We start from the raw sequence: 23,396 nt of genomic DNA, 5'->3' as shown, positions 1-23,396 counted from the left end.
TGGTACAGGCACTAGTGCTGGCTTGCACATACATTTACTAATTGTTCAATTCTGTAGCACAGATGCAACCATTGAGTCAAAAGCTCTACTCCAGCTCTCTTTGGGGTGGTGCAAATCTGCACCTCCTGCTACTAAGGGCTGTACTTTCATAACACATTCTAGCCCAGGGGTGGGCAAACTTTTTGGTCTGAGGGCCACATCTGGGTGGGGAAATTGCATGCAGGTCCATGAATGTAGGGCTTGGGCAGGGGGTTTGAGTGCAGGAGGGAGTACAAGGTGTGGGAGGGGGTGCGGTGTGCAGGAAGGGGCTAAGGGCAAGCGGTTGGGGCAGAGGAGGGGTGTGGGCTCTACGAGGGGGCTCAGGGAAGGGGATTGGGGTTCAGGAGGGAGTGCACAGTGTGGGAGAGGGCTCAGGGCAGTGGTGCAGGGAGGGACCGGAGTGCGGGAGGGAGCTTGGGGCAGGGGGTTGGGGTGCAGGAGGAGTGCTGGGTGGGTCAGGGGGCTCAGGGCAAGGGGTTGGGGCGCAGAAGGAGTGCGGGGTGGGTCAGGGGGCTCAGGGCAGGGGGTTGGGGTGCAGGAGGGGTTCGGGATGCGGGCTCCAGACTGGCGCTGCTTACCTGTAGCGGCTCCGGCATGGAAGTGGCATGCACTGGGGCCAGGGCAGGCTCCCTGCCTGCCTGCCTGCCCCGGCCCTACACCACTCCGGGAAGTGGCCGGCACCATGTCCTTGTGGCCCCTGGGGTGGGGGTGGGGTAGAGGGCTCTGTGCGCTGTCCTCGCCTGTGGGTACCTCCCCTGAAGCTCCCATTGGCCGTGATTCCCGGCTAATGGGAGCTTCGGGGGAGTTATCCACAGGCAAGAGCAGTGCGCGGAACCCTCTGTCCCCCCTCCCTCAGGGGCCGCAGCGCCACGGGGGTGGCAATCCCGCAGCCTGGATCCAGAGCCCTGAGGGGCCAGATCCGTCTCGTGGGCCATAGTTTTTCCACCCCTGTTCTAGCCCCTGGACTGTAAAGTATTTTGGGCAGGGGCTATCTTTTTGTTTTGCATTTGTACAGCTTCTAGCACAACAGAGTCCTGGTCCAGGACTGGAGCTCCTAGATGCTATAGTAAGACACACAATAATAATCAGCATTTTTAATATAAACAAGTACATTCTAAAACTATGTTAAAATGTACCTGAAAATGTTCCAAAACTTCACCTGATACAAAGTGGACAGTTGTATAATCTCTAGGGCTTCATTTTAATGAGAATTTCAATAGGAATCACAGCCTGATGACAGAGCAGGACAGGAACAGTACTGCTGCAGCCAGAGATCCAGGGAGCAGCATATGTCCCCTATCATTGTCTTTAGCTATGTCCTATATATTTTGTGGGATTGTTTTGGGTGAGTTGATATCCATGAAATACTTAGAAATTACAGAAAAAATCCAGGATTTACTTAAAAACTGTAGTAAAATTCTGCTTTTCTGTGTCTCTGGCAACAGCCTTGATATTTCTGTCCTTAACTGACAATAGAGTTGCCCCCTGATTAATAATTTTATACTCTAATATTTTACAGAGAGGTCATTTTTAAAAAACAGTGATTTAGCCATCAGATCAAATGCCGAAGTGCCTAGCACACTGTTGGTGCTGCACAAACACATTCTAAGGGTTGTTTGCTTACTTTGATGTCTATTCCAATCTTGTACTTCCTTATGCCAGGGGCTGGTCACTGGCTGGTGGCTCACAGAGCTGCCCAGAAGACCAAATTTGAGACAGTGATCTGTGTGAAATCCCTTCAAGAGAAAGTAGGGGGGACTCCACAGTACCTGGCAGAGCTCCAACACCATGGATACGCAGATGAAATGGTTCAAGAGAATATCCTAGATGGGCCATTTCTGGTGAGTGCAAACCTAACTGAATGAGGAGGCAAAATACTTGTAAATTATACTTCGCAGTTACATAGCACTTTTAATCTCTCGCTCTCAAAGTGCTTTCCCAGTTAACTGAGGAAGCATCACAACAGTCTTGGGAGGGCAAGTCTAAGTGCCTGGTTTAAAATACCTTGGCGATCTTGTTACTACAGTTTCCATTTGTATTGGAGTCAACTCATGCTTTTATCCTGGGGTCTATACTGTTCAGGCTGTGTGGGTCATACAGGTGATACCTTAAAAGCTGAGGTTCTCTTCCTTCTGTATGGACCCCGTGGCAATTTTTGAAAGAATTGGGGACTTGCCCCTGTATCTATAGCCAAGTTATTCAGTGGTGGTCTACTTGGCTGCCATCTTCCATGCAATAGGTAATTTCATTTCAGTGACAATACTGTATCTGCAGACACAGGTTAAATATTGCTTAGATTGTAAACTTTTTGGGCTAGGGACTCTCTTTGTTCTGTCCAGTACAGTGGGGTACTGACACTACTGCAATGCAACTAATAAATAAAATTTTGAATTCTCTACTACTGGAAGTGCTGCAGAATCCACGTGAACAAAAGTCAAGACAGACGTTAATTTATGCCTGGAAAATCGACCCAACGCCATTCCCTATGTCTCTATTGACCAAGTGACCTGATCCTTTCTGGCCTTCTTCCCAGCTTCCCACCCCTCCCAACACGTCAGCTCCCCCAAGCCCATATCCTATCTGTTCCACAGGAAGTTCCCTACTCTCCTTCCTTAGTCATAACATCCTCTTCCATTTGTAGACAAGGCCTTAGATTGTATCATGGATGGTTGACAGAAGGGGAACAAAAGGCTTCAGAGTGTTGGTTATTCAGAGCAGATGACCTGAACATTAGCATTTATGGTCCTTCACAATAGGCAAAGAGGACTGGATTGTTTGTAAACAGGAAGCAGCAAAAGCTATGAAACTATTGTGATTTAATTTTGAATCTTTCCACGTTGGCAAGGAGAATAACAGGTGAAAGAATATGCTCTGATGTTACACACAATTCATTTTGGCTCTGCTGTGACCCTTCCTTTGCCCTGAAACACAGGGTTCTCTCTGGACTTCCCAATACTTAAGAGCACAGGTTCACTTCTGTTGGGGGTCAATGTGACATTTCACCCTGTACAGGAGGGAGCCTATAGACACCCCTCTCACATTGGTACTAATGGATGCAATTAAGGCAGTGAGAATCCCACTTCTTCTTCTCCAGGAATCTTCTCACATCTTTGGTACCATCCACCTTCGTGAAGTACCTGGTGTGTACTTTCTCACATACCTTCAGCTCACATTTGGCAGAGCAGATCTCGCACAAGTAAGGTTGCAAGGATATTAAATCAGCATTCAGTATTCCTGCTAGGAAACCTTCCAATCTCTTTAGCCCACAGAAGATCTTCTCCACCTTTTGCAGGAATAGAGAAGGATGAAACTCAGTTATGGCCTGGCCCTAATCCAGGTAATGTGGGTACTTCCCCATCAGTCTTCAAAAACTGCTGTAGCTCAGTCTTGTCTTCAACTTGGCAGAGACTAGAGATGCATTCTTTCTCTAGCAAACTCCCATTTTCCTGGGGTTCATCCAGAACCACTAGTAGAAGAGTTTAGGGTCCTGCTCTGCTGCCCGTTTAATTTAGAGATTCAAATAAAGATGACACAAGTGGAGTTTGCTCTGGTATGTTTGACACTGAGGCACTGGGGATTGAAGCTACAGTACTGCCTGATAAGTCGCTCTGCAGTGCAGGTCTCATTCCACCCTCCCGTGTGGCAATATGTGCAGACTTTTTTACGCTTCATCTTGATTTCCAGCCACCTTTTTGACTTTGGTTCAGCTTTGCACAGGTAGAGAGTTATTTCACAGTTGCAGCCAATATAAAAATTTGGTTGTGTCCTGGGATGTCCTCTGTAGTTTCTCCTCAAACTGGCTAGGTGACAACTGACACATCCCAAGCACTAGCTGAATTCAGTGAGAAACGCTTGCAGTATTCTGGGGGTAGCCTAAGAGAGCTGCTCTCTCAAGGCATCTTTCAAAGGGACCATGTGCCTTGAATTCCTTTGTGATTCTGGCCAGACAATCCACAAGTTTCCTGGTTCACTGTCCTATCTGGGAAACAGTGCATGGTCTTGACTCTGAATAGATTCCTGTGATCTGCTGTCTGAGGAATCTTGGCTGGAGTACACTGCAGAAATTCTGAGTGGGAGAAAATAATAAATCTATTAAAACAACATATATACGGTGGGAATTAAGCTAAAACCATGAGTTTTCTGTAGAGAGATGCTGTATTTCCTCAAACACATGGGAGAACCTTGCTGATGCTGCCCCCCCCCCCCCCCCACATAAACCTGCTGGAGCCTCAGCTAAATTATTGGCATGGCCTACGTTTATGTTAATGTTTATTGTATGGAAGAGATATGGTATTGTAGTAGTTCAGGGGAGAGGAAAACATGCTATGTGCATGGTCTGTATGTGTAGGTATCAAAGAGAGAGAGAGAGACAGGAGAGAAGAGAGCGGCCTGGGTTCTGCAGGAGCCTTGCAGTGGACAGCGGATAAAATGGTCTGAATAGAGCCACGGGAGTTGTAGGTAGGACAGGGTATACCACGTGTAGGAGTTAGGTAACTCTGTATTTAAAAAAAGAAAAGGAGTACTTGTGGCACCTTAGAGACTAACAAATTTATTAGAGCATAAGCTTTCGTGAGCTACAGCTCACTTCATCGGATGCATTTGGTGGAAAAAACAGAGGAGAGATTTATATACACACACACAGAGAACATGAAACAATGGGTTTATCATACACACTGTAAGGAGAGTGATCACTTAAGATAAGCCATCACCAACAGCAGGGGGGGGAAGGAGGAAAACCTTCCATGGTGACAAGCAGGTAGGCTAATTCCAGCAGTTAACAAGAATATCAGAGGAACAGTGGGGGGTGGGGTGGGAGGGAGAAATACCATGGGGAAATAGTTTTACTTTGTGTAATGACTCATCCATTCCCAGTCTCTATTCAAGCCTAAGTTAATTGTATCCAGTTTGCAAATTAATTCCAATTCAGCAGTCTCTCGTTGGAGTCTGTTTTTGAAGCTTTTTTGTTGAAGGATAGCCACTCTTAGGTCTGTGATCGAGTGACCAGAGAGATTGAAGTGTTCTCCAACTGGTTTTTGAATGTTATAATTCTTGACGTCTGATTTGTGTCCATTCATTCTTTTACGTAGAGACTGTCCAGTTTGGCCAATGTACATGGCAGAGGGGCATTGCTGGCACATGATGGCATATATCACATTGGTAGATGCGCAGGTGAACGAGCCTCTGATAGTGTGGCTGATGTGATTAGGCCCTATGATGGTATCCCCTGAATAGATATGTGGACAGAGTTGGCAACGGGCTTTGTTGCAAGGATAGGTTCCTGGGTTAGTGGTTCTGTTGTGTGGTGTGTGGTTGCTGGTGAGTATTTGCTTCAGATTGGGGGGCTGTCTGTAAGCAAGGACTGGCCTGTCTCCCAAGATCTGTGAGAGTGATGGGTCGTCCTTCAGGATAGGTTGTAGATCCTTGATGATGCGTTGGAGGGGTTTTAGTTGGGGGCTGAAGGTGATGGCTAGTGGCGTTCTGTTGTTTTCTTTGTTGGGCCTGTCCTGTAGTAGGTGACTTCTGGGTACTCTTCTGGCTCTGTCAATCTGTTTCTTCACTTCAGCAGGTGGGTACTGTAGTTGTAGGAATGCATGATAGAGATCTTGTAGGTGTTTGTCTCTGTCTGAGGGGTTGGAGCAAATGCGGTTATATCGTAGCGCTTGGCTGTAGACAATGGATCGAGTGGTATGATCTGGATGAAAGCTAGAGGCATGTAGGTAGGAATAGCGGTCAGTAGGTTTCCGATATAGGGTGGTGTTTATGTGACCATCGCTTATTAGCACCGTAGTGTCCAGGAAGTGGATCTCTTGTGTGGACTGGTCCAGGCTGAGGTTGATGGTGGGATGGAAATTGTTGAAATCATGGTGGAATTCCTCAAGAGCTTCTTTTCCATGGGTCCAGATGATGAAGATGTCATCAATGTAGCGCAAGTAGAGTAGGGGCATTAGGGAACGAGAGCTGAGGAAGCGTTGTTCTAAGTCAGCCATAAAAATGTTGGCATACTGTGGGGCCGTGCGGGTACCCATCGCAGTGCCGCTGATTTGAAGGTATACATTGTCACCAAATGTGAAATAGTTATGGGTCAGGACAAAGTCACAAAGTTCTGCCACCAGGTTAGCCGTGACAGTATCGGGGATACTGTTCCTGACGGCTTGTAGTCCATCTTTGTGTGGAATGTTGGTGTAGAGGGCTTCTACATCCATAGTGGCTAGGATGGTGTTTTTAGGAAGATCACCAATGGACTGTAGTTTCCTCAGGAAATCGGTGGTGTCTCGAAGATAGCTGGGAGTGCTGGTAACGAAGGGCCTGAGGAGGGAGTCTACATAGCCAGACAATCCTGCTGTCAGGGTGCCAATGCCTGAGATGATGGGGCGTCCAGGATTTCCAGGTTTATGGATCTTGGGTAGCAGATAGAATACCCCAGGTCCTGGCTCCAGGGGTGTGTCTGTGCGGATTTGTTCTTGTGCTTTTTCAGGGAGTTTCTTGAGCAAATGCTGTAGTTTCTTTTGGTAACTCTCAGTGGGATCAGAGGGTAATGGCTTGTAGAAAGTGGTGTTGGAGAGCTGCCTAGTAGCCTCTTGTTCATACTCTGACCTATTCATGATGACGACAGCACCTCCTTTGTCAGCCTTTTTGATTATGATGTCAGAGTTGTTTCTGAGGCTGAGGATGGCATTGTGTTCTGCATGGCTGAGGTTATGGGGTAAGCGATGCTGCTTTTCCACAATTTCAGCTCGTGCACGTCGGCGGAAGCAGTCTATGTAGAAATCCAAGCTGCTGTTTCGACCTTCAGGAGGAGTCCACCTAGAATCCTTCTTTTTGTAGTGTTGGCAGGAAGGTCTCTGTGGGTTAATATGTTGGTCAGAGGTGTGTTGGAAATATTCCTTGAGTCTGAGACGTCGAAAATAGGATTCTAGGTCACCACAGAACTGTATCATGTTCGTGGGGGTGGAGGGGCAAAAGGAGAGGCCCCGAGATAGGACAGATTCTTCCGCTGGGCTAAGAGTATAGTTGGATAGATTAACAATATTGCTGGGTGGGTTACGGGAACCATTGTTGTGGCCCCTTGTGGCATATAGTAGTTTAGATAGCTTAGTGTCCTTTTTCTTTTGTAGAGAATCAAAGTGTGTTTTGTAAATGGCTTGTCTAGTTTTTGTAAAGTCCAGCCACGAGGAAGTTTGTGTGGAAGGTTGGTTCTTTATGAGAGTATCCAGTTTTGAGAGCTCATTCTTAATCTTTCCCTGTTTGCTGTAGAGGATGTTGATCAGGTGGTTCCGCAGTTTCCTTGAGAGTGTGTGGCACAAGCTGTCAGCATAGTCTGTGTGGTATGTAGATTGTAATGGATTTTTTACCTTCAGTCCTTTCGGTATGATGTCCATCTGTTTGCATTTGGAGAGGAAGATGATGTCTGTCTGTATCTGTGCGAGTTTTTTCATGAAGTTGACAGATTTCCACTCTATACGGCTAAATTCAGTGCCTTGCATAATCACAGGTTTCAGAGTAGCAGCCGTGTTAGTCTGTATTCGCAAAAAGAAAAGGAGTACTTGTGGCACCTTAGAGACTAACAAATTTATTAGAGCATAAGCTTTCGTGAGCTACAGCTCACTTCATCGGATGCATTTGGTGGAAAAAACAGAGGAGAGATTTATATACACACACACAGAGAACATGAAACAATGGGTTTATCATACACACTGTAAGGAGAGTGATCACTTAAGATAAGCCATCACCAACAGCAGGGGGGGGAAGGAGGAAAACCTTTCATGGTGACAAGCAGGTAGGCTAATTCCAGCAGTTAACAAGAATATCAGAGGAACAGTGGGGGGTGGGGTGGGAGGGAGAAATACCATGGGGAAATAGTTTTACTTTGTGTAATGACTCATCCATTCCCAGTCTCTATTCAAGCCTAAGTTAATTGTATCCAGTTTGCAAATTAATTCCAATTCAGCCGTCTCTCGTTGGAGTCTGTTTTTGAAGCTTTTTTGTTGAAGGATAGCCACTCTTAGGTCTGTGATCGAGTGACCAGAGAGATTGAAGTGTTCTCCAACTAGTTTTTGAATGTTATAATTCTTGACGTCTGATTTGTGTCCATTCATTCTTTTACGTAGAGACTGTCCAGTTTGGCCAATGTACATGGCAGAGGGGCATTGCTGGCACATGATGGCATATATCACATTGGTAGATGCGCAGGTGAACGAGCCTCTGATAGTGTGGCTGATGTGATTAGGCCCTATGATGGTATCCCCTGAATAGATATGTGGACAGAGTTGGCAACGGGCTTTGTTGCAAGGATAGGTTCCTGGGTTAGTGGTTCTGTTGTGTGGTGTGTGGTTGCTGGTGAGTATTTGCTTCAGAATCCCACCATCAACCTCAGCCTGGACCAGTCCACACAAGAGATCCACTTCCTGGACACTACGGTGCTAATAAGCGATGGTCACATAAACACCACCCTATATCGGAAACCTACTGACCGCTATTCCTACCTACATGCCTCTAGCTTTCATCCAGATCATACCACTCGATCCATTGTCTACAGCCAAGCGCTACGATATAACCGCATTTGCTCCAACCCCTCAGACAGAGACAAACACCTACAAGATCTCTATCATGCATTCCTACAACTACAGTACCCACCTGCTGAAGTGAAGAAACAGATTGACAGAGCCAGAAGAGTACCCAGAAGTCACCTACTACAGGACAGGCCCAACAAAGAAAACAACAGAACGCCACTAGCCATCACCTTCAGCCCCCAACTAAAACCCCTCCTACGCATCATCAAGGATCTACAACCTATCCTGAAGGACGAGCCATCGCTCTCTCAGATCTTGGGAGACAGACCAGTCCTTGCTTACAGACAGCCCCCCAATCTGAAGCAAATACTCACCAGCAACCACACACCACACAACAGAACCACTAACCCAGGAACCTATCCTTGCAACAAAGCCCGTTGCCAACTCTGTCCACATATCTATTCAGGGGATACCATCATAGGGCCTAATCACATCAGCCACACCATCAGAGGCTCGTTCACCTGTGCATCTACCAATGTGATATATGCCATCATGTGCCAGCAATGCCCCTCTGCCATGTACATTGGCCAAACTGGACAGTCTCTACGTAAAAGAATGAATGGACACAAATCAGACGTCAAGAATTATAACATTCAAAAACCAGTTGGAGAACACTTCAATCTCTCTGGTCACTCGATCACAGACCTAAGCGTGGCTATACTTCAACAAAAAAGCTTCAAAAACAGACTCCAACGAGAGACTGCTGAATTGGAATTAATTTGCAAACTGGATACAATTAACTTAGGCTTGAATAGAGACTGGGAATGGATGAGTCATTACACAAAGTAAAACTATTTCCCCATGGTATTTCTCCCTCCCACCCCACCCCCCACTGTTCCTCTGATATTCTTGTTAACTGCTGGAATTAGCCTACCTGCTTGTCACCATGAAAGGTTTTCCTCCTTCCCCCCCCTGCTGTTGGTGATGGCTTATCTTAAGTGATCACTCTCCTTACAGTGTGTATGATAAACCCATTGTTTCATGTTCTCTGTGTGTGTGTATATAAATCTCTCCTCTGTTTTTTCCACCAAATGCATCCGATGAAGTGAGCTGTAGCTCACGAAAGCTTATGCTCTAATAAATTTGTTAGTCTCTAAGGTGCCACAAGTACTCCTTTTCTTTTTGCGAATACAGACTAACACGGCTGCTACTCTGAAATCTGTATTTAAAATAAACTAAACCAAAATTCAATTTAGAGAAATAAAGACAAAGGCTAGGCAGAACATTTGAAAGAACATTTGCTACTTTAACTCTGGGAAAGGACATAATTATTACAGCTTGTCAGCCTCTGACTGATTAAAGCTGTGAAAGTATAAAAGAAGGTTCCATCAAAGTCAACAGGCCTACACATGTGCTTAAGTGCTCTGTTGGATCAGGACGTTAACAACCATTCTATTCTGTAGCAGTTACTAAAGTGAAAACATGAATGTAACAAAACGATTGAGTCTCTGAAAACAAAGTAAAACCATCAAGTAAATGAGAAAAAAACATAAATATGCAAGGGTCTTATGCTTTTGGTACAGGCTTGGGAAAGTCAGAAGATCTGGTTCTATTCCCACTTTGCCCAGAGTTTCTTTTTACTGAAAGTGTGGCTCTGCTTTGAAAAAGTGCTCTGTAAAAATGCCACATTTATTGTCTCTCAGTGGCTCCACGTGTTCAGTTTTGCAAGTAAAAAAATATTTGATGGCCAGCACTGGCATCTTGTTTTCCTGTTAAAGTTACCCTTAATCCACCCCCACCACCATCTGCTTTATTGCTATTATAAATTATTTGGATTACAGGCACTCCTGGAGACGCCAGCTGAGCTTGGGACTCCACTGGGCTAGGCACTGTATGTACACGTAGTAAGAGATAGATCCTGCCCTGGAGAGTGTATAGCAAGTCAATTGCTGATCTGACAATAGACTCCATAGTCACTGACTCCTTGTCCAGTGACCAGACCATGCTGCCTCCTTTTCCTAGGATATTACTGAACAGCAGTATTATGTTACAGAATATCAGATTTAAAGGACCTCAGACTGTGTATCAATGTCTTATTCTCTCCCCTTCATTCCCCCCAAAAGATTGCATTACATATTGTATATACATGTACACACAAAAGTTGAATTAGGCTTGTCTACACATGAAAAGTATTCAAGAATAAGGTAGGTTGTGACTTGAAAGCAGAACAGCTATTCCAGAATAACTGTATGTGTTGACAGGCCCTTAATATCTGGGGTCTGATTAAACCTGTAACTTCAGGGACAATTTTCAGAGTAGCAGCCGTGTTAGTCTGTATTTGCAAAAAGAAAAGGAGTACTTGTGGCACCTTAGAGACTAACAAATTTATTAGAGCATAAGCTTTCGTGAGCTACAGCTCACTTCATCGGATGCATTTGGTGGAAAAAACAGTGCTCTGTTTTTTCCACCAAATGCATCCGATGAAGTGAGCTGTAGCTCACAAAAGCTTAAGCTCTAATAAATTTGTTAGTCTCTAAGGTGCCACAAGTACTCCTTTTCTTTCAGGGACAATCAGAGTCATGGCAAAACTTCTAATTTCTTACCTTCCCTGGACCTACATATTAAATGGGTTTCCAAACATAGGCTATTCCTTATCAAAAACAGATTTTTTTAAAAAAGAATGGAAATATGTAGGTGCGTGCACTTGTTGCAGGAATTAGACTGTGTGAGATATGCCACTTCCTCTTAATGGTGTTTCCCTGCTGGATACTCCGGAGAGCCAAAAATGTTTAGGGTTTCTGCCAGTGTGATCTGCAGGAGGGAAATTCCTCCCTGATCCTGGTGATCAGCGCAGCCCTGTCCACATGAGCACAAGTCTCTACGGCTAAGCATCTGATCCCGTATATACCTCAAAATAATGTTACACACCCCTGACATCCCTTGTCCTTATTTAGGCCCTGATCCTTCAAGTTACTTCATGTGGGTGGGCCCCTGAGCCTGTGCAGACCCAAATGGGACCGTTCTTCCTCTTTTTAATTATATTTCAGAGGGTGATTTTCAACCTGCCTAAACCAGGCTGCATGTAGGAGCAAGTCTTTTTGCATTACCTTTGATAGATGCAGACAGGAAACAGTTACAGGAAATATTCTAGATCCTTCATTAAAATCAATTCAGTTCAAGTTGCAAGTGTACCTATCCCTTGGATAGTGTTTATGAAAAGTTTCACATACTCACCAGATGTTTTCTTTGGCTTGGTCTTCTATAGCATAGCTGCTTAAAGTTTTCAGTATCTGTGGCACTCCTTAGTGTCTCTGTGAAGCAATTCCTAGACTGTGCTGCTACCACCAGCTGGTCATTGCTCTAAATATGGCCTTGCTTGCAATTTTATCTCTCCATAGAGACATAACTCAGCCTTCCTGAGACTGACTTTTCACAGTTCATACTGTTCTTATTAGCTTGATAGAAACACTAATGTGTGTGTAGATATAGGCAGTGACTAAAAATTCCTAGGTTATTTGATGTTCTCTAGTATTGGCAAGGCATGGGAGATCTCCTTTGTTCTGGAGATGGTCTCTACTGACAAAGCATGTATGCTTGGAAACTTTTCCAATGTCTTTTAAATCAGACTCTTAGGCTGGTTTTATCAAGTGTTATTTCTAGTTCAGCAGCAGAGAACATGGCAAGTTCTCTTCCTAGAGAGTCCAAATTCAAATAATGTAACAGTCTTCCTGTTTGAACATTGTTCTCTCAAAAATTGTAACTATCTGAGGTGGCTACAAAATGTTTTTTAAAAAATACTCAATCATAATTATACAATCTTAGCATTAAATATTAAACGGTAACAAATTAGGGCACTTTACTGTGCACATAAAACAAAAAAAGATTTTAAAGAAAATAGTAGTGTAAAAATCAACAGTTTGTACACTTAAGTTATATGAAGCTTAAAATTATTGAATTTAAATGCAAAGGGCTGGATCCCCAAGTGTGCTAGAGGGAGGAAAAACTGGCTTTACACCACTTTCCTCCTACTCTGATCCTAGGGGCTCATAGGGGTCAACTGGCCTCCATTGCATATCAGAGCAGCTCTGGGACTGGTCTAACTTGTGCTGGTGGATAATGACCCTCAAGAGGCCACTCTGGTGTCGCTGCCCCTGGCATACCCCCAGGATGCCCCCTTTGCTGGAGGGGAATTGGCATCAGTCTGGCTTCAGCAATGTTTTTCTCATTAAATGTATGATTCTTTAGTTTAAGGCTTAAAAATTCACTCACCCCTGGTGAGCAGAAACTTGTCCTGGTAATTGGGGATGAGACTTAAAAATCAGCAATTTCTACAGAATTTATGCTTTAATTTGGAAAAAAACGTTTCTTGTCCTTAAGAATGTAAAATAAGCTTCCAAACATGACCAGATACAGTGCTTTCTTTCTGATACTGCAGACAGACAAATCAAATGTCTCTGTTGCAGCTCCTGGCTTTCCCAAGCATCAGTAGGGGGAGGTTAACAAGACTCTGGTCAGTTTCATGGCTAGGATTCAGAACTCATTTTGGACAGCAATGAAACAGACTCTTCCCACCTACCCCCTTCACAGGAGCCCCCAAGAGGCTGTGAAAAGAGAGTTGTGTAAATCCCAAACAATTAGCTGGTTCTGGGATGGGGAAGCAAAAGCTGTTTCTTTTCCAGCAACAGAATGGATGGAGATTCTAATTTATGAAGACATCAAGTACTCAACTGCTGACAAACAGTGGAACCCCTGAGCAGAGTTCAGGACCAAGCACCCTGATAGGAATCCCAACAATCTACCTATTCTCAGCATTTGGAGGACAGAAGTGGGGTTCTAACCATGGCATTGTTGACTATTGCTCGTGCAACCAACTGATTTATCTATACTAAAGTGTTTAACTGACTGGAGAGTTAATTGATTGCCAGTTAGTTTGTACATGCTAATCTGGACACTACAAATGTTTGTGCTTTATACCATAGGCTGAGCCCTCCCTCCCCCCCAAACCCAAAGGTTTCTTGTTTCATCATTTTGAGTTAACTGACTGCTAATTAGTTTGAGGTAGTTATCACATTTGTATCTGCTAGTATGGACACTTGTCAAACATTCATTCCAAGAAACAAACGTTTGTGATTTGCCAGTCTAATCCCTAGTTAAGCCACAGATATTTGTATCCTGGAACATTTTTATCCTGGAACAAGTTTATTACTGGCAAAAGTTCAAGCCCTGCTTCTATCATTAAAAGGGATGTCTCCTTTGTTGGAAAAACTGTTTAACTCTGGAATGTGTGAAAGAGGGAGAGAGGACTGCAGACTGAAAATGGCTGTGGTGTACCAGTTAATAATGCTGACATTTAAACTATCTACCACTGATACGGAGGTGAATGAGGAAAATTTATACTAGAGATATAGTGTCAAGCTGTTTGCAGATTCACTACACAGTATCTGGTTACTTAAGGTTGATTTTCTTTGTCATTATAAGTGCTACATGCTGAATTTATTTTTAAAATGAAAGCTTAGGGACCTGAATGCCTAGGGAATCCTCTGATACTGCTTTCAGTACTCACTTCCCAGCTGCTCCATACTGTTGCTACCCAACCCCCACCCCCGAGAATTTCTCAGAACAGACCTCCCTTTACAAAGTAGAGCCATCTCACTATGCCAGTTCTGATTCAATTTCCGTGTTTAGTCTGCACCCAATATGAAATGGCGGCATAAAAGCTGTTGATGTTGCTCCGTTTATTGGGTACACAGTGTGTATAAACTCATAGACCAGCGCATCAACAAGCCACACTCTGAATGCTTATTTTATTAAATTTGAAAAAGGACAATAAATGCAAAGAAGTGCATTCTTTTGTTATGGGCTCTTCAGCAACATCCTGTTTGAGGATCTGTGCCGAAGTGCTCAAAGATATTTAGGTACCTAACTCTGATTGATTTTAATGGGAATTAGGTGCCTAAATGCCTTTGAGGCCTCACAATTAGAAGTATGGCTGAATGACAAATGTTAACCAGAGATCCCTGTATCGGAAAATGGATGCAAGATGCAACAAGACATTACAGGCAGGACTAGTTAAGCTCAGTTCACTCTAGTTCAGCAGCAGAGAATATGGCAGGACTCATGCACCTTTGTTCCAAGTGTTTGTGAGGATCTCTTAGGCTCTTGGCAAGAGAGGGTAGGAAGAGTCTTCAGAATGTTGGTCCTCTAAAGCAGAAGAGCTGAAAAATAGCATTCAGAGTTCTTTAGGTTAGTCACAGAGGAGTGGGCAAAGTATGCAAAGGCAATGGTGGGAGTCCAGAATATACAATGAATATTCATTCCGAATTTTTAATTACAGGTATTTCCTCTGATGTTTCTTCTTTTCCATATTGGTTTGTCTGTGGCCCTTCCTCTGCCCCAAGACATAGGATTCTTTCTGTAATTTCCTATGCTTGCAGTGTGAGCAAGCTTCCATAAAAGGCGGACGACCAATGTAAAATTTCACCAGGTACAAGAAGGACCCTATGGGTACACTCTCACCTTTGTACCAACGGGTACGATTGTTAAGGCGGCGAGGATCCCACCACTTCTTCTCCAGGAATCTCCTTATATCAGTGGTACCATCTACCTTAGTGAAGTAGGTGTGCACTTTCTTATACGCCTCCAGCTCATGTTTGGTAGATCCGATCTCCCACAGGTAAGGTCGCACGGATATTAATTCAGCATCCAGCATCTCCACCAGAAAACCTTCCGATCTCTTTAGCCCACAGAGGATCTTTTTCACATTTTGCAGGAATAGAGAGGGATGAAACTCAGTCATGGCTTGGCACTGCTCCAGGTAATGTGGGTATTTCCCCATCACCTGGAAAATATCAGTCTTCAAAAACTGCACTAGCTCATTCTTGTCTTCCATTTGGCAGATCCTAAATATGATTTCTCTCTCTAGTACCCAAACATGTTCTTCATGCTCACTCAATGTCACTGGTGGAAAGTAACTGCAAGGTTCCCCCCGATGTCTGTTCAATTTGTAGATCAACAGAAAAATGATACCAGAGTGGTTTGCTCTGGTACGTTTGACATTGAGGCACCGGGGATTGATGCCATAGTACTGCCTGATAAGTCGCTTTACAGTGCAGGCCTCATCTCACTTTCCTGCATGGCAATAATATGTGCAGGCTTTCCTGTACTTCATCTTGATTTCCAGCCACCTTTTTGACTGTGGTTCAGCTTCCCACAGGTAGTGAGATATTTCACGGTTGCAGCCGATATAGAACAGTTTGGTTTTGTCTTGGGAGGTCTTTTGAATTTTCTTCTCAAAGTGACTGGGAGGCAACTGGCACATCCTGTGGCACTGGATGAATTTGGTGAGGAACCCTTGCAGTATTCTAGGGAATGCCCGATGGAGCTTTTCTCTCAGGGCAGCTTCCTGGCTCCCAAAATGCCCAGCTGCTCTGAACTCCCTTCTGGTTCTGGCCAGATCATCCATGAGTTTCATTATTCTGTTCTGGTTTATCATCTTTTCTGGTGCATCAGATTGTGGCTCTGAAATGTTTCCTATCAGGTGTCACTAGGATCCCTGTTGGAGTACAGAGGGGTGATCTTGATAGAAAATTAAAAATATATAAAACTACATCTCGGATGTGAAAATTAACCCTGGGCTCTTCTGGAGAGAGTTACCCAAGTACTATTAACAGCAATTGGAGCTGCATTGACGCCACCAGCTCATTTGGGTCCCATCAGAGCTATTGGCACCCATGTTTATGTTAACAGAATCTACTGGCATGGACTCAAGCTCTGTTTAGTGCAGCTCCCAGTGTGCGTGCACAGGAAGTTTTAAGCTCCCTTGCACATTTCTTGGTGCTAGTTGGCAATGGCCTCAAAACCCCCGCCTGGCAGCCAGGGATCACTGGGCGGCATGGGCTACATCCTTTTTTACCTGACTATTCTCCTGTCATGAGAGGTTGGGGTGGGGGCGGGACAGCGCTAACCCCCCCCAAACAGTCCCCTGGGCAGTGGCTTTGATGCAGTGTGGCACTGTTGGAGTGGCGTAGAGCTCCCTCCCCCGGGGAGGATCGGGGCAGAAGTCTCCTTTCGGCTTGACCCCTCCACTGGCGTGGGGCAGGAGGCCGGAGGGGCAGCACAGGGAGCCCTGGGCACTGTCCGCTGAAGACAGGAGGGTGCGTCCCCGGGGAGTGTGTGGGTGCTGGGGAGGAGCCCTGAGGGGGCCAGGCGCTGTGGGGTGGGACGAAGGGAAGGGGGGAGAGTGTCAAGGGCAGAGGGGCGCTGCGGGGATGAAGGGGCGAGGAGCCGGGGCGGGACGTGGGGCAGGAGTCTGCGGGGCGAGGAGCCGGGGCGGGGGGGGGGGGGGGCGAGGGGTCAGCGGGGCGAGGGGCCCGCCCCCCCCAGGCGGGGGAGGGGCCCGCCCCCCCCAGGCGGGGGAGGGGCCCAGGGCCGGCCGCAGGGAAATGGGGCCTCTGGCCCCGGCGCCGGCCGCTGTTTCCGTTGCGGCGCCGAGAGGGCCTCGGGCTCAGGGCGCGGGCGGGCTGGAGTCTGGCGGGGGCGCGCCTCACCCCTCGCTGCGCGCGTGCGCGCCCCGCCGGCAGGGGGCGCCGCTGGGCTGAGGCTGCGGGAAGGGGCAGCGCCCGGTCCCGAGCCCAGCCCGTGGGGCGCCGGCCGCTCCCCAGCCAGCACGTGGTGCCGGCTCCCCGCACAGCGAGCGCCCCAGGACCGGCTCCCCTGCACCGCTGCAGCGGGCGGCACGTCAGCGGCGTGTGTTACTACCCTGGTGCAGCTCCTCTAGAAGTGAGAGCGGGGCACGGGTCCCCAAGTCATCATCCAGATGGTAAAACTCCGGCAGTCCTGGACCTGGTTGTTCCTGTGTCCCGATAGCCAACAGCGGAATGTGGAATTGCCTGGCTAGGCTGCAGGGCTAACCCTTTGGTTTGTGTTCCCAGATTAAGCTCCACTGTGTGAAGATCCCTTCAGATCTGTGCTCTGTGGATATAAGCAACAAAAATCTGGTCTCGGTAAGTAGGAGATATTCTCTAAAATAAATGTGGAGAACCGCCTCAAATCCTGAGGGAGATCCACTGTGTTAGCTCCTGAGTGTCCATGCTGCAGGCCGGCAATGTGTGAGAATGACACGCCTACTTCCTCCCTGCCGCCAGGCCAGACAGCTGTGCACTTGTAGTATAACTCAGTGGTTCTCAAAAAGAACAGGAGGACTTGTGGCACCTTAGAGACTAACAAATTTATTGGAGCGTAAGCTTTCGTGAGCTACAGCTCACTTCATCGGATGCATTACGAAAGCTTATGCTCTAATAAATTTGTTAGTCTCTAAGGTGCCACAAGTCCTCCTTTTCTTTTTGCGAATACAGACTAACACGGCTGCTACTCTGAAACCTGTCAGTGGTTCTCGACATTTTTGGGGACAGGACCCCTCTGTAAACCTTGATGGCCTGTTGTGACCCGGTAAATAGCTTTAGTGCAAAAAAATCTGGCTTATTAAATATTTCTTACCCATGATATGTAATATACATGTTCCCATAGTAAGTATTCAATAAGTACACTGGGCATAATGAAGTGGTGGCTCCTGTGGATAGATGGCTGATGAAAATATGCTTGGGGTGTGTATGACTGAGTAAAACTGTCAGGTCCCATGCTCCCATGTGTGTGGATGGCAGGGTACAGGGGTGTCCCTGTCTCTATCCCAGTCCAGTGCAGAGGAGAGGCCTCAGAGAATCAGGGGGTACACGTACCGTGTTGGAGAGTGAGTATGCCCTGCACTCACCCTGCAGTAGCAGCTCCTGTGCCATGGGATTGGGACTGGCTCCCCGCTCTGTCCCATTGACTCTCGCCACTTGCAGATTTTCTGTGTCAGGCTCCTCTGAATCGGGGAGGGAGTCTAAGCCATCTGCCCACCCCAAGAAGACAAGAGGGGAAAGGGAAAGAAGAGGTGAAAAGGTCACCAGTCCTTTTGCGAAGATGGGATGCTGATGCTGGGGTTAGAGGGGAGAGGGGCCCAGTGAGGGCTAAAGTGGAGTTCCTGGGTGAGCCGTAAGAGACCGGAGCAATTGATTACCCAAGTTAACTCTGCATTGAAGACAGACCCTCAGAGACTTGCTGTCCATTTTCAGAATGCACAGTAGGAAACAAATACTAAGAAGTGCTACAGCTGAGGAGATGTGAGAAAAAAAGATCCAGCTATTTCAAAATGGGTACGAACACTTGTTTTTCTTTCTCTTCTTACAGGCTAAAGAAGATGACTTTGAGCAGTTTGATTCTGTTGCTTATATCAATGCTACAGAAAACCTATTGACATTAGGTAAGAAGGTACATTGCTGAAATGTAGAGATATCTCTTAGACAGAGGCGCATAATACAGAGAAGCTAAACATCTCTGAGATTATGGCTAGAATCTCACAAATAGGTTTAAAAAAGAAGGCACATGTGGCGCCTCTATGCAGGAGAATTGCTCCCCAGCATTCAGTAGATCTCAAAGCGTTGTAAGAAGGAGGCCAGTATCACTATCCCCATTTTACAGATGGGGAAATTGAGGCACAGATAGGTGAATTGACTTGTTCAAGGCCTCCCAGCAGGCCAGTGGCAGGAACAAGGAATAGAAACCAGGTCTCCTTAGTCCCAAGTGTTGGGAGCAAAGGCCTGACAGACACCTGCTCTAACAGAAATTGCAGAGTAATCTTGTTTAGTGTTGCACATAAGTAAGAAAGATGCAATGTAATCATATTTGTGAGGAAAATCAGAAGATGCAAGCAACTACAGCACTAGAAGAAACTGGTCTGAGTTAGCACAAAACTTGTATTGGCAGGGGTGGAGGATTGATAGGGAGAGACTAATACATAGGTATAAGAAAAGATAACAAAAAGTTATATATAGGTCAGCCTAACAAAGGGAAGTTGAAGCTGTGAATTGTTTGGTGCTGGAGGTGACAGTGGTGAGATCATCCTGATGTGCTTTTCCCACTTGTAAGTAACTGATCACTGCTTGCTCGCGCTTTGTCTTTATACAGATTTGTTAGACCCACTTTCAGAATGGTGTATTTCAAGCCAACACAAGCCTAGTGCTGTATGATTTGTTATTAATTTGGAGAAAATAAACTAATTTCAGTCGAGAATAAAAAAGCTAAGCTAAATGTTTCCTTCAGTGGTTCAAGGATACACCCAGATCAGAGGGGAGGAAACATGTGAAACTGACTTACATCTTTGAAAAAGAGCAAATTATATTGGGCCATCATGTACTGTAGAGATTGTGTTGAGTTGAGGTGTGGTTTATATTTTCTTTCAAACGTGTTTGTCAGTAATATCAAGAATTTCCAGAGTTGTAATAATTACAACATTTTGGAAGGGATATTAAACCTCATGCTACAAGATTTAAGCGCGTCTCTGCTCTTGGAGATCAGGATGAGACCTAATGTGGGAGACAAATTGCTCCACATCTGCCTACTACGGGGCTCTTACACCTTCCTCTGAACCATCTGGTACTGGCCACTGTCCGAGACAGGCTATTGGACTGGATGGGCCTTGGGTCTGATCCATAAGCTTACCATCTTCCATTGTACCTGTTTAACCTTTACTAGTTTTACAATAGCATGAGCATAAGAGAACACTGGGGCATGTAATCCGGCTGGTGGGTCATCTTTATGGTGAGATATCTAGGATAGGCCAGGAAGGATTGAAGTATGGATGGTTGGCCATGCAGAGGAAGACTAAGGCTTAGTCTACACTTGAAAGATATATTAGCATAGCTACCTCAATCAGGGGTGTGAAAAAACCCACCCCTGCCCAGCGTAGCAACGCTGACATAACTGCTCCTACACTGCGGGTTATGTTAATGGAAGAGTGCTTCCGTTGACATAGCTAATGTAATTTGGGGAGGTGGTGTTCCTGCCTTGACAAAAAAGAAACAACCCTTCTGTGGGTATAGGCTGTTATGGGGCGATGTTGGCATAGCAGTGCCAACCTAGATATGCTGATATAGTCTCTGCAGTGTAGACATACCCTTAAATGAGACAAAATTGTGGGAAACTGAAAACAGTGATGGTCAGGCAAAAACACTGAGGGATCAAAGATGTCAGTTTATGGGTGGGGTCTGGAAGGAGCACACTAGAAGAGTTTAAACACCCAGCATGATAGGAGTTCACGCAGGGTTTTAAAAACAGAGATGGCAGCAGTTGTGAACTGGATCCCGAAATATATTGGGAGCCACTGGAATGATCTGAGGATGGGATGATGTCATGCTTTCTTATATACATGGGAAGAGAAGAAGCAGTATTCTGTACATTCTGGAGTGTAGGGAGTTGGAGGTGCTACGGGGAAGGGAGTTGCAGCCATCAAGGTAAGAAGCAACCTTGAGGCATGGATGAAGACTGCAACTGAGACAGGTCCATACATGATCAATATTACCGAGGGGGTGAGAGCTGCATGTGCAGGCATATTTAGGGATATGCAGGATTGCTCCTGACACAGCCAGTAGGAGAGGGGATCGGAAGAGAAGCAATGGCTGGCATTATTTTGTTGGAAGTGGACCAATGTTCCTGAACACTTTAGGCCCAATCCAGTCATTGATAGCACCTGGAGCACTACCCTTGACACTCCATGTGTTATTAATTGCAGGATTGGGGTCCTAGTTGTGATCCATGTGGAAGCCATCCCAAATTCCCAGGACCCACCATAAAATCAAATTGCAGTCTCAGTTCTTTACTTAATAAAAAAAGACATTGTTAACTCCCACCTCTGCACTCCAGTGACTTCCTAATCCTTGATGGGACAGATTGTTTTGGGTGCCCAAACTCCTGCTCTTTATTGTTTAAAGGGGCTAGCAGTTAGCTTCCGTGTTGGCCAATGTTTTGTTTCAGTTTGTTTTGCTCAAGACAGGGAAGCGATGCTGAAAATTAACATTGAGCATTTTACAAAAAGGAGCTCTGGATAGCCCAAGGGGTAGGTAATAGGATATAGAGTCTTTCACTTTGACTGCCACCCAGGTTAGTAATGACTAAAACTTGTTATTGTCTGATGGCTGTTCACTGGCCCTTCAATGAAGTGACTTTGATGGCCTCAGTCCAGTTCCTAATGGACACAGATACACACCACTAAACAATCCCTGGAATTGGTACTGAGACGAGAGAATAAATGGCAATGGAGACTGAGCTCATAGAGGTGGTCGGTCCCTCTAGGGCAGGCTTGAGGCCACAGTGGCTTTCACTGCCATTACCCATGATGCACCTGATGTTTATATAAATAGGGGACTTTGGTCTCCAGGGTTGTCAAGCAGGATTCTCTGCTCGGTGTTCCTTGTGGTTCCCTCATGTTGTACCGCTTCACCCCATCCCTGTTTGTTCATTTTTTTTGTCCCCCATATTCAGTTAAGTGCCGCCCCATCACTCACCTGAGAGGGTGGGTCTTCTATTGCTGTGTGAGTTCTGCCCATCTCTCAGGTTTTAGGTGCTTTTCACCAACACTAAATTCACTTATGAGAGATTTTCAAGGCAGCATAAGGGAGTTAGCTGTCCATTTTCCATTGACTTTCAGTGAGAGCTGGGCCCATCACTCTGTTAGCCCCCCCCCCTTTTTTTTTAAAGGCTAGAATTTCAAAACAAAACCATATAAATGATCATTAGAAATAAAATCTCCTTTTTTTTTCTCTCCCAGAAAAACATGGTCCCGCTCTCTCCTGCCAGCTGGGCACCTGGGCTGGTTCCACAGCAAGATGTCAATTGTTCTTTCAACGCAATTCATTTCTCATACGACTTTTTTCTCTTTTTATCCATTTAGAAGCATTTCGTAAGTTTTTCGGGCTCAGGGAACTAGAACTTTCCTTGAATGGACTAAGAAATCTTAAAATCAGCGCTGGAGACTTTCTGCACTTGGAAGTAAGATCAGAGGGAAGGTGGAAACCAAACTCATCTTCTACCCACCCACAATTAGAGTTGTCATAACAAGGTGTAACATTATTGAATATTTTTATTAACATTATTTAACAGGGTATTTAGATTTCATTGTGGATTTTGTAAAGGAAACCTGAGCAAAATGGTGAAAATGTGGGCAGAAAATATAATGAGGAATTCAATAAGGAGATTTTTATCTCTTCACCTTGGGCACAGATGTGATTCACATACTCAACTGGTAACAAGAGTGAATGTAACTATAGGCTGGTTGTTACTCAGTATTTCACGTGATACCCATGTTGGAAATTGGTGGGATGAGATGGTGATGCCTTCAGAATTGCTTTAAATTCCCAGGCTGGCTATTTTGGGGCATCTTTCATTCAGACACTGTGAATAAGGAACATTGAAAAGATTTTTCTGCTACTTTTATGGGAAAATGTCATTTTTAGATACAATTTTTCAGTGTTTTAACTAAAGCCAGTTCCTACATTCTTTAGAGCTGTTCTTTTAAACCAACTATGTTCGTGATTAGAGGAAGGAGCAAAGTGTAGTCTTTAGAGCGCAGGACTGGAAGCAAGGAGACCAGGTTTTATTTCTGGCCCTGCTAGAGGGATACTGTGTGACCTAGGGCGAGTCAAGGAACCGCTCTGTGCCTCAGTTTCCCAATCCCCCGAGACCTCTTCCATTTACAAGCCAAGCTAGGCTTACACTTCACACACTCAGAATCGTTTTGAAAGTGCTTTGAAACGCTCCAGTGGAAGGTGCATCAGAAGTGCAAGGTATTATAAAAATATTTCCACTAATGATGACTTGAAAACTCTTCTGTCACAAAATCTTCCTTTTTCAGTCACTTCCTTGACAATTTCTGTTTCCCTGCTTGCACCTGAACTGTTGTCACAGGTATCAGATGCATCTGAGCAAGGGCTCAATGCTGAGCTCTTCCTGCAAAATCCTCCACCCCCACCGAAG

At 45.5% G+C, this 23,396-nt stretch overlaps 1 protein-coding gene across 4 annotated transcripts in view; it reads left to right on the top strand.

Moving 5' to 3' along the window:
• Nucleotides 1-23,396, top strand: part of XRRA1 (X-ray radiation resistance associated 1) — a 56,688-nt gene that overhangs the window by 4,733 nt on the left and 28,559 nt on the right. For 2 of the 4 annotated variants that reach the window (XR_005293682.2, XM_038406976.2), the window contains exons 3-6: nucleotides 1,702-1,880; nucleotides 17,480-17,551; nucleotides 18,777-18,849; nucleotides 22,315-22,412. Coding sequence is in view for 3 of the 4 variants with exons in the window: in XM_038406976.2 (XP_038262904.1) it covers nucleotides 1,702-1,880; nucleotides 17,480-17,551; nucleotides 18,777-18,849; nucleotides 22,315-22,412 (422 nt within the window). In the remaining variant the exon portion in view is untranslated. Of the gene's footprint in view, nucleotides 1-1,701; nucleotides 1,881-14,883; nucleotides 15,223-17,479; nucleotides 17,552-18,776; nucleotides 18,850-22,314; nucleotides 22,413-23,396 lie in introns of those variants that run through there. The other 2 variants (XM_038406984.2, XM_038406989.2) reach the window with 2 other exon arrangements.

Source organism: Dermochelys coriacea, chromosome 1, assembly GCF_009764565.3.
Source record: "Dermochelys coriacea isolate rDerCor1 chromosome 1, rDerCor1.pri.v4, whole genome shotgun sequence".
NCBI lineage: Eukaryota > Metazoa > Chordata > Testudines > Dermochelyidae > Dermochelys > Dermochelys coriacea.
The sequence above is the reverse complement of the archived record's forward strand: the minus strand, read 5'-3'. Positions and strand labels throughout refer to the sequence as shown.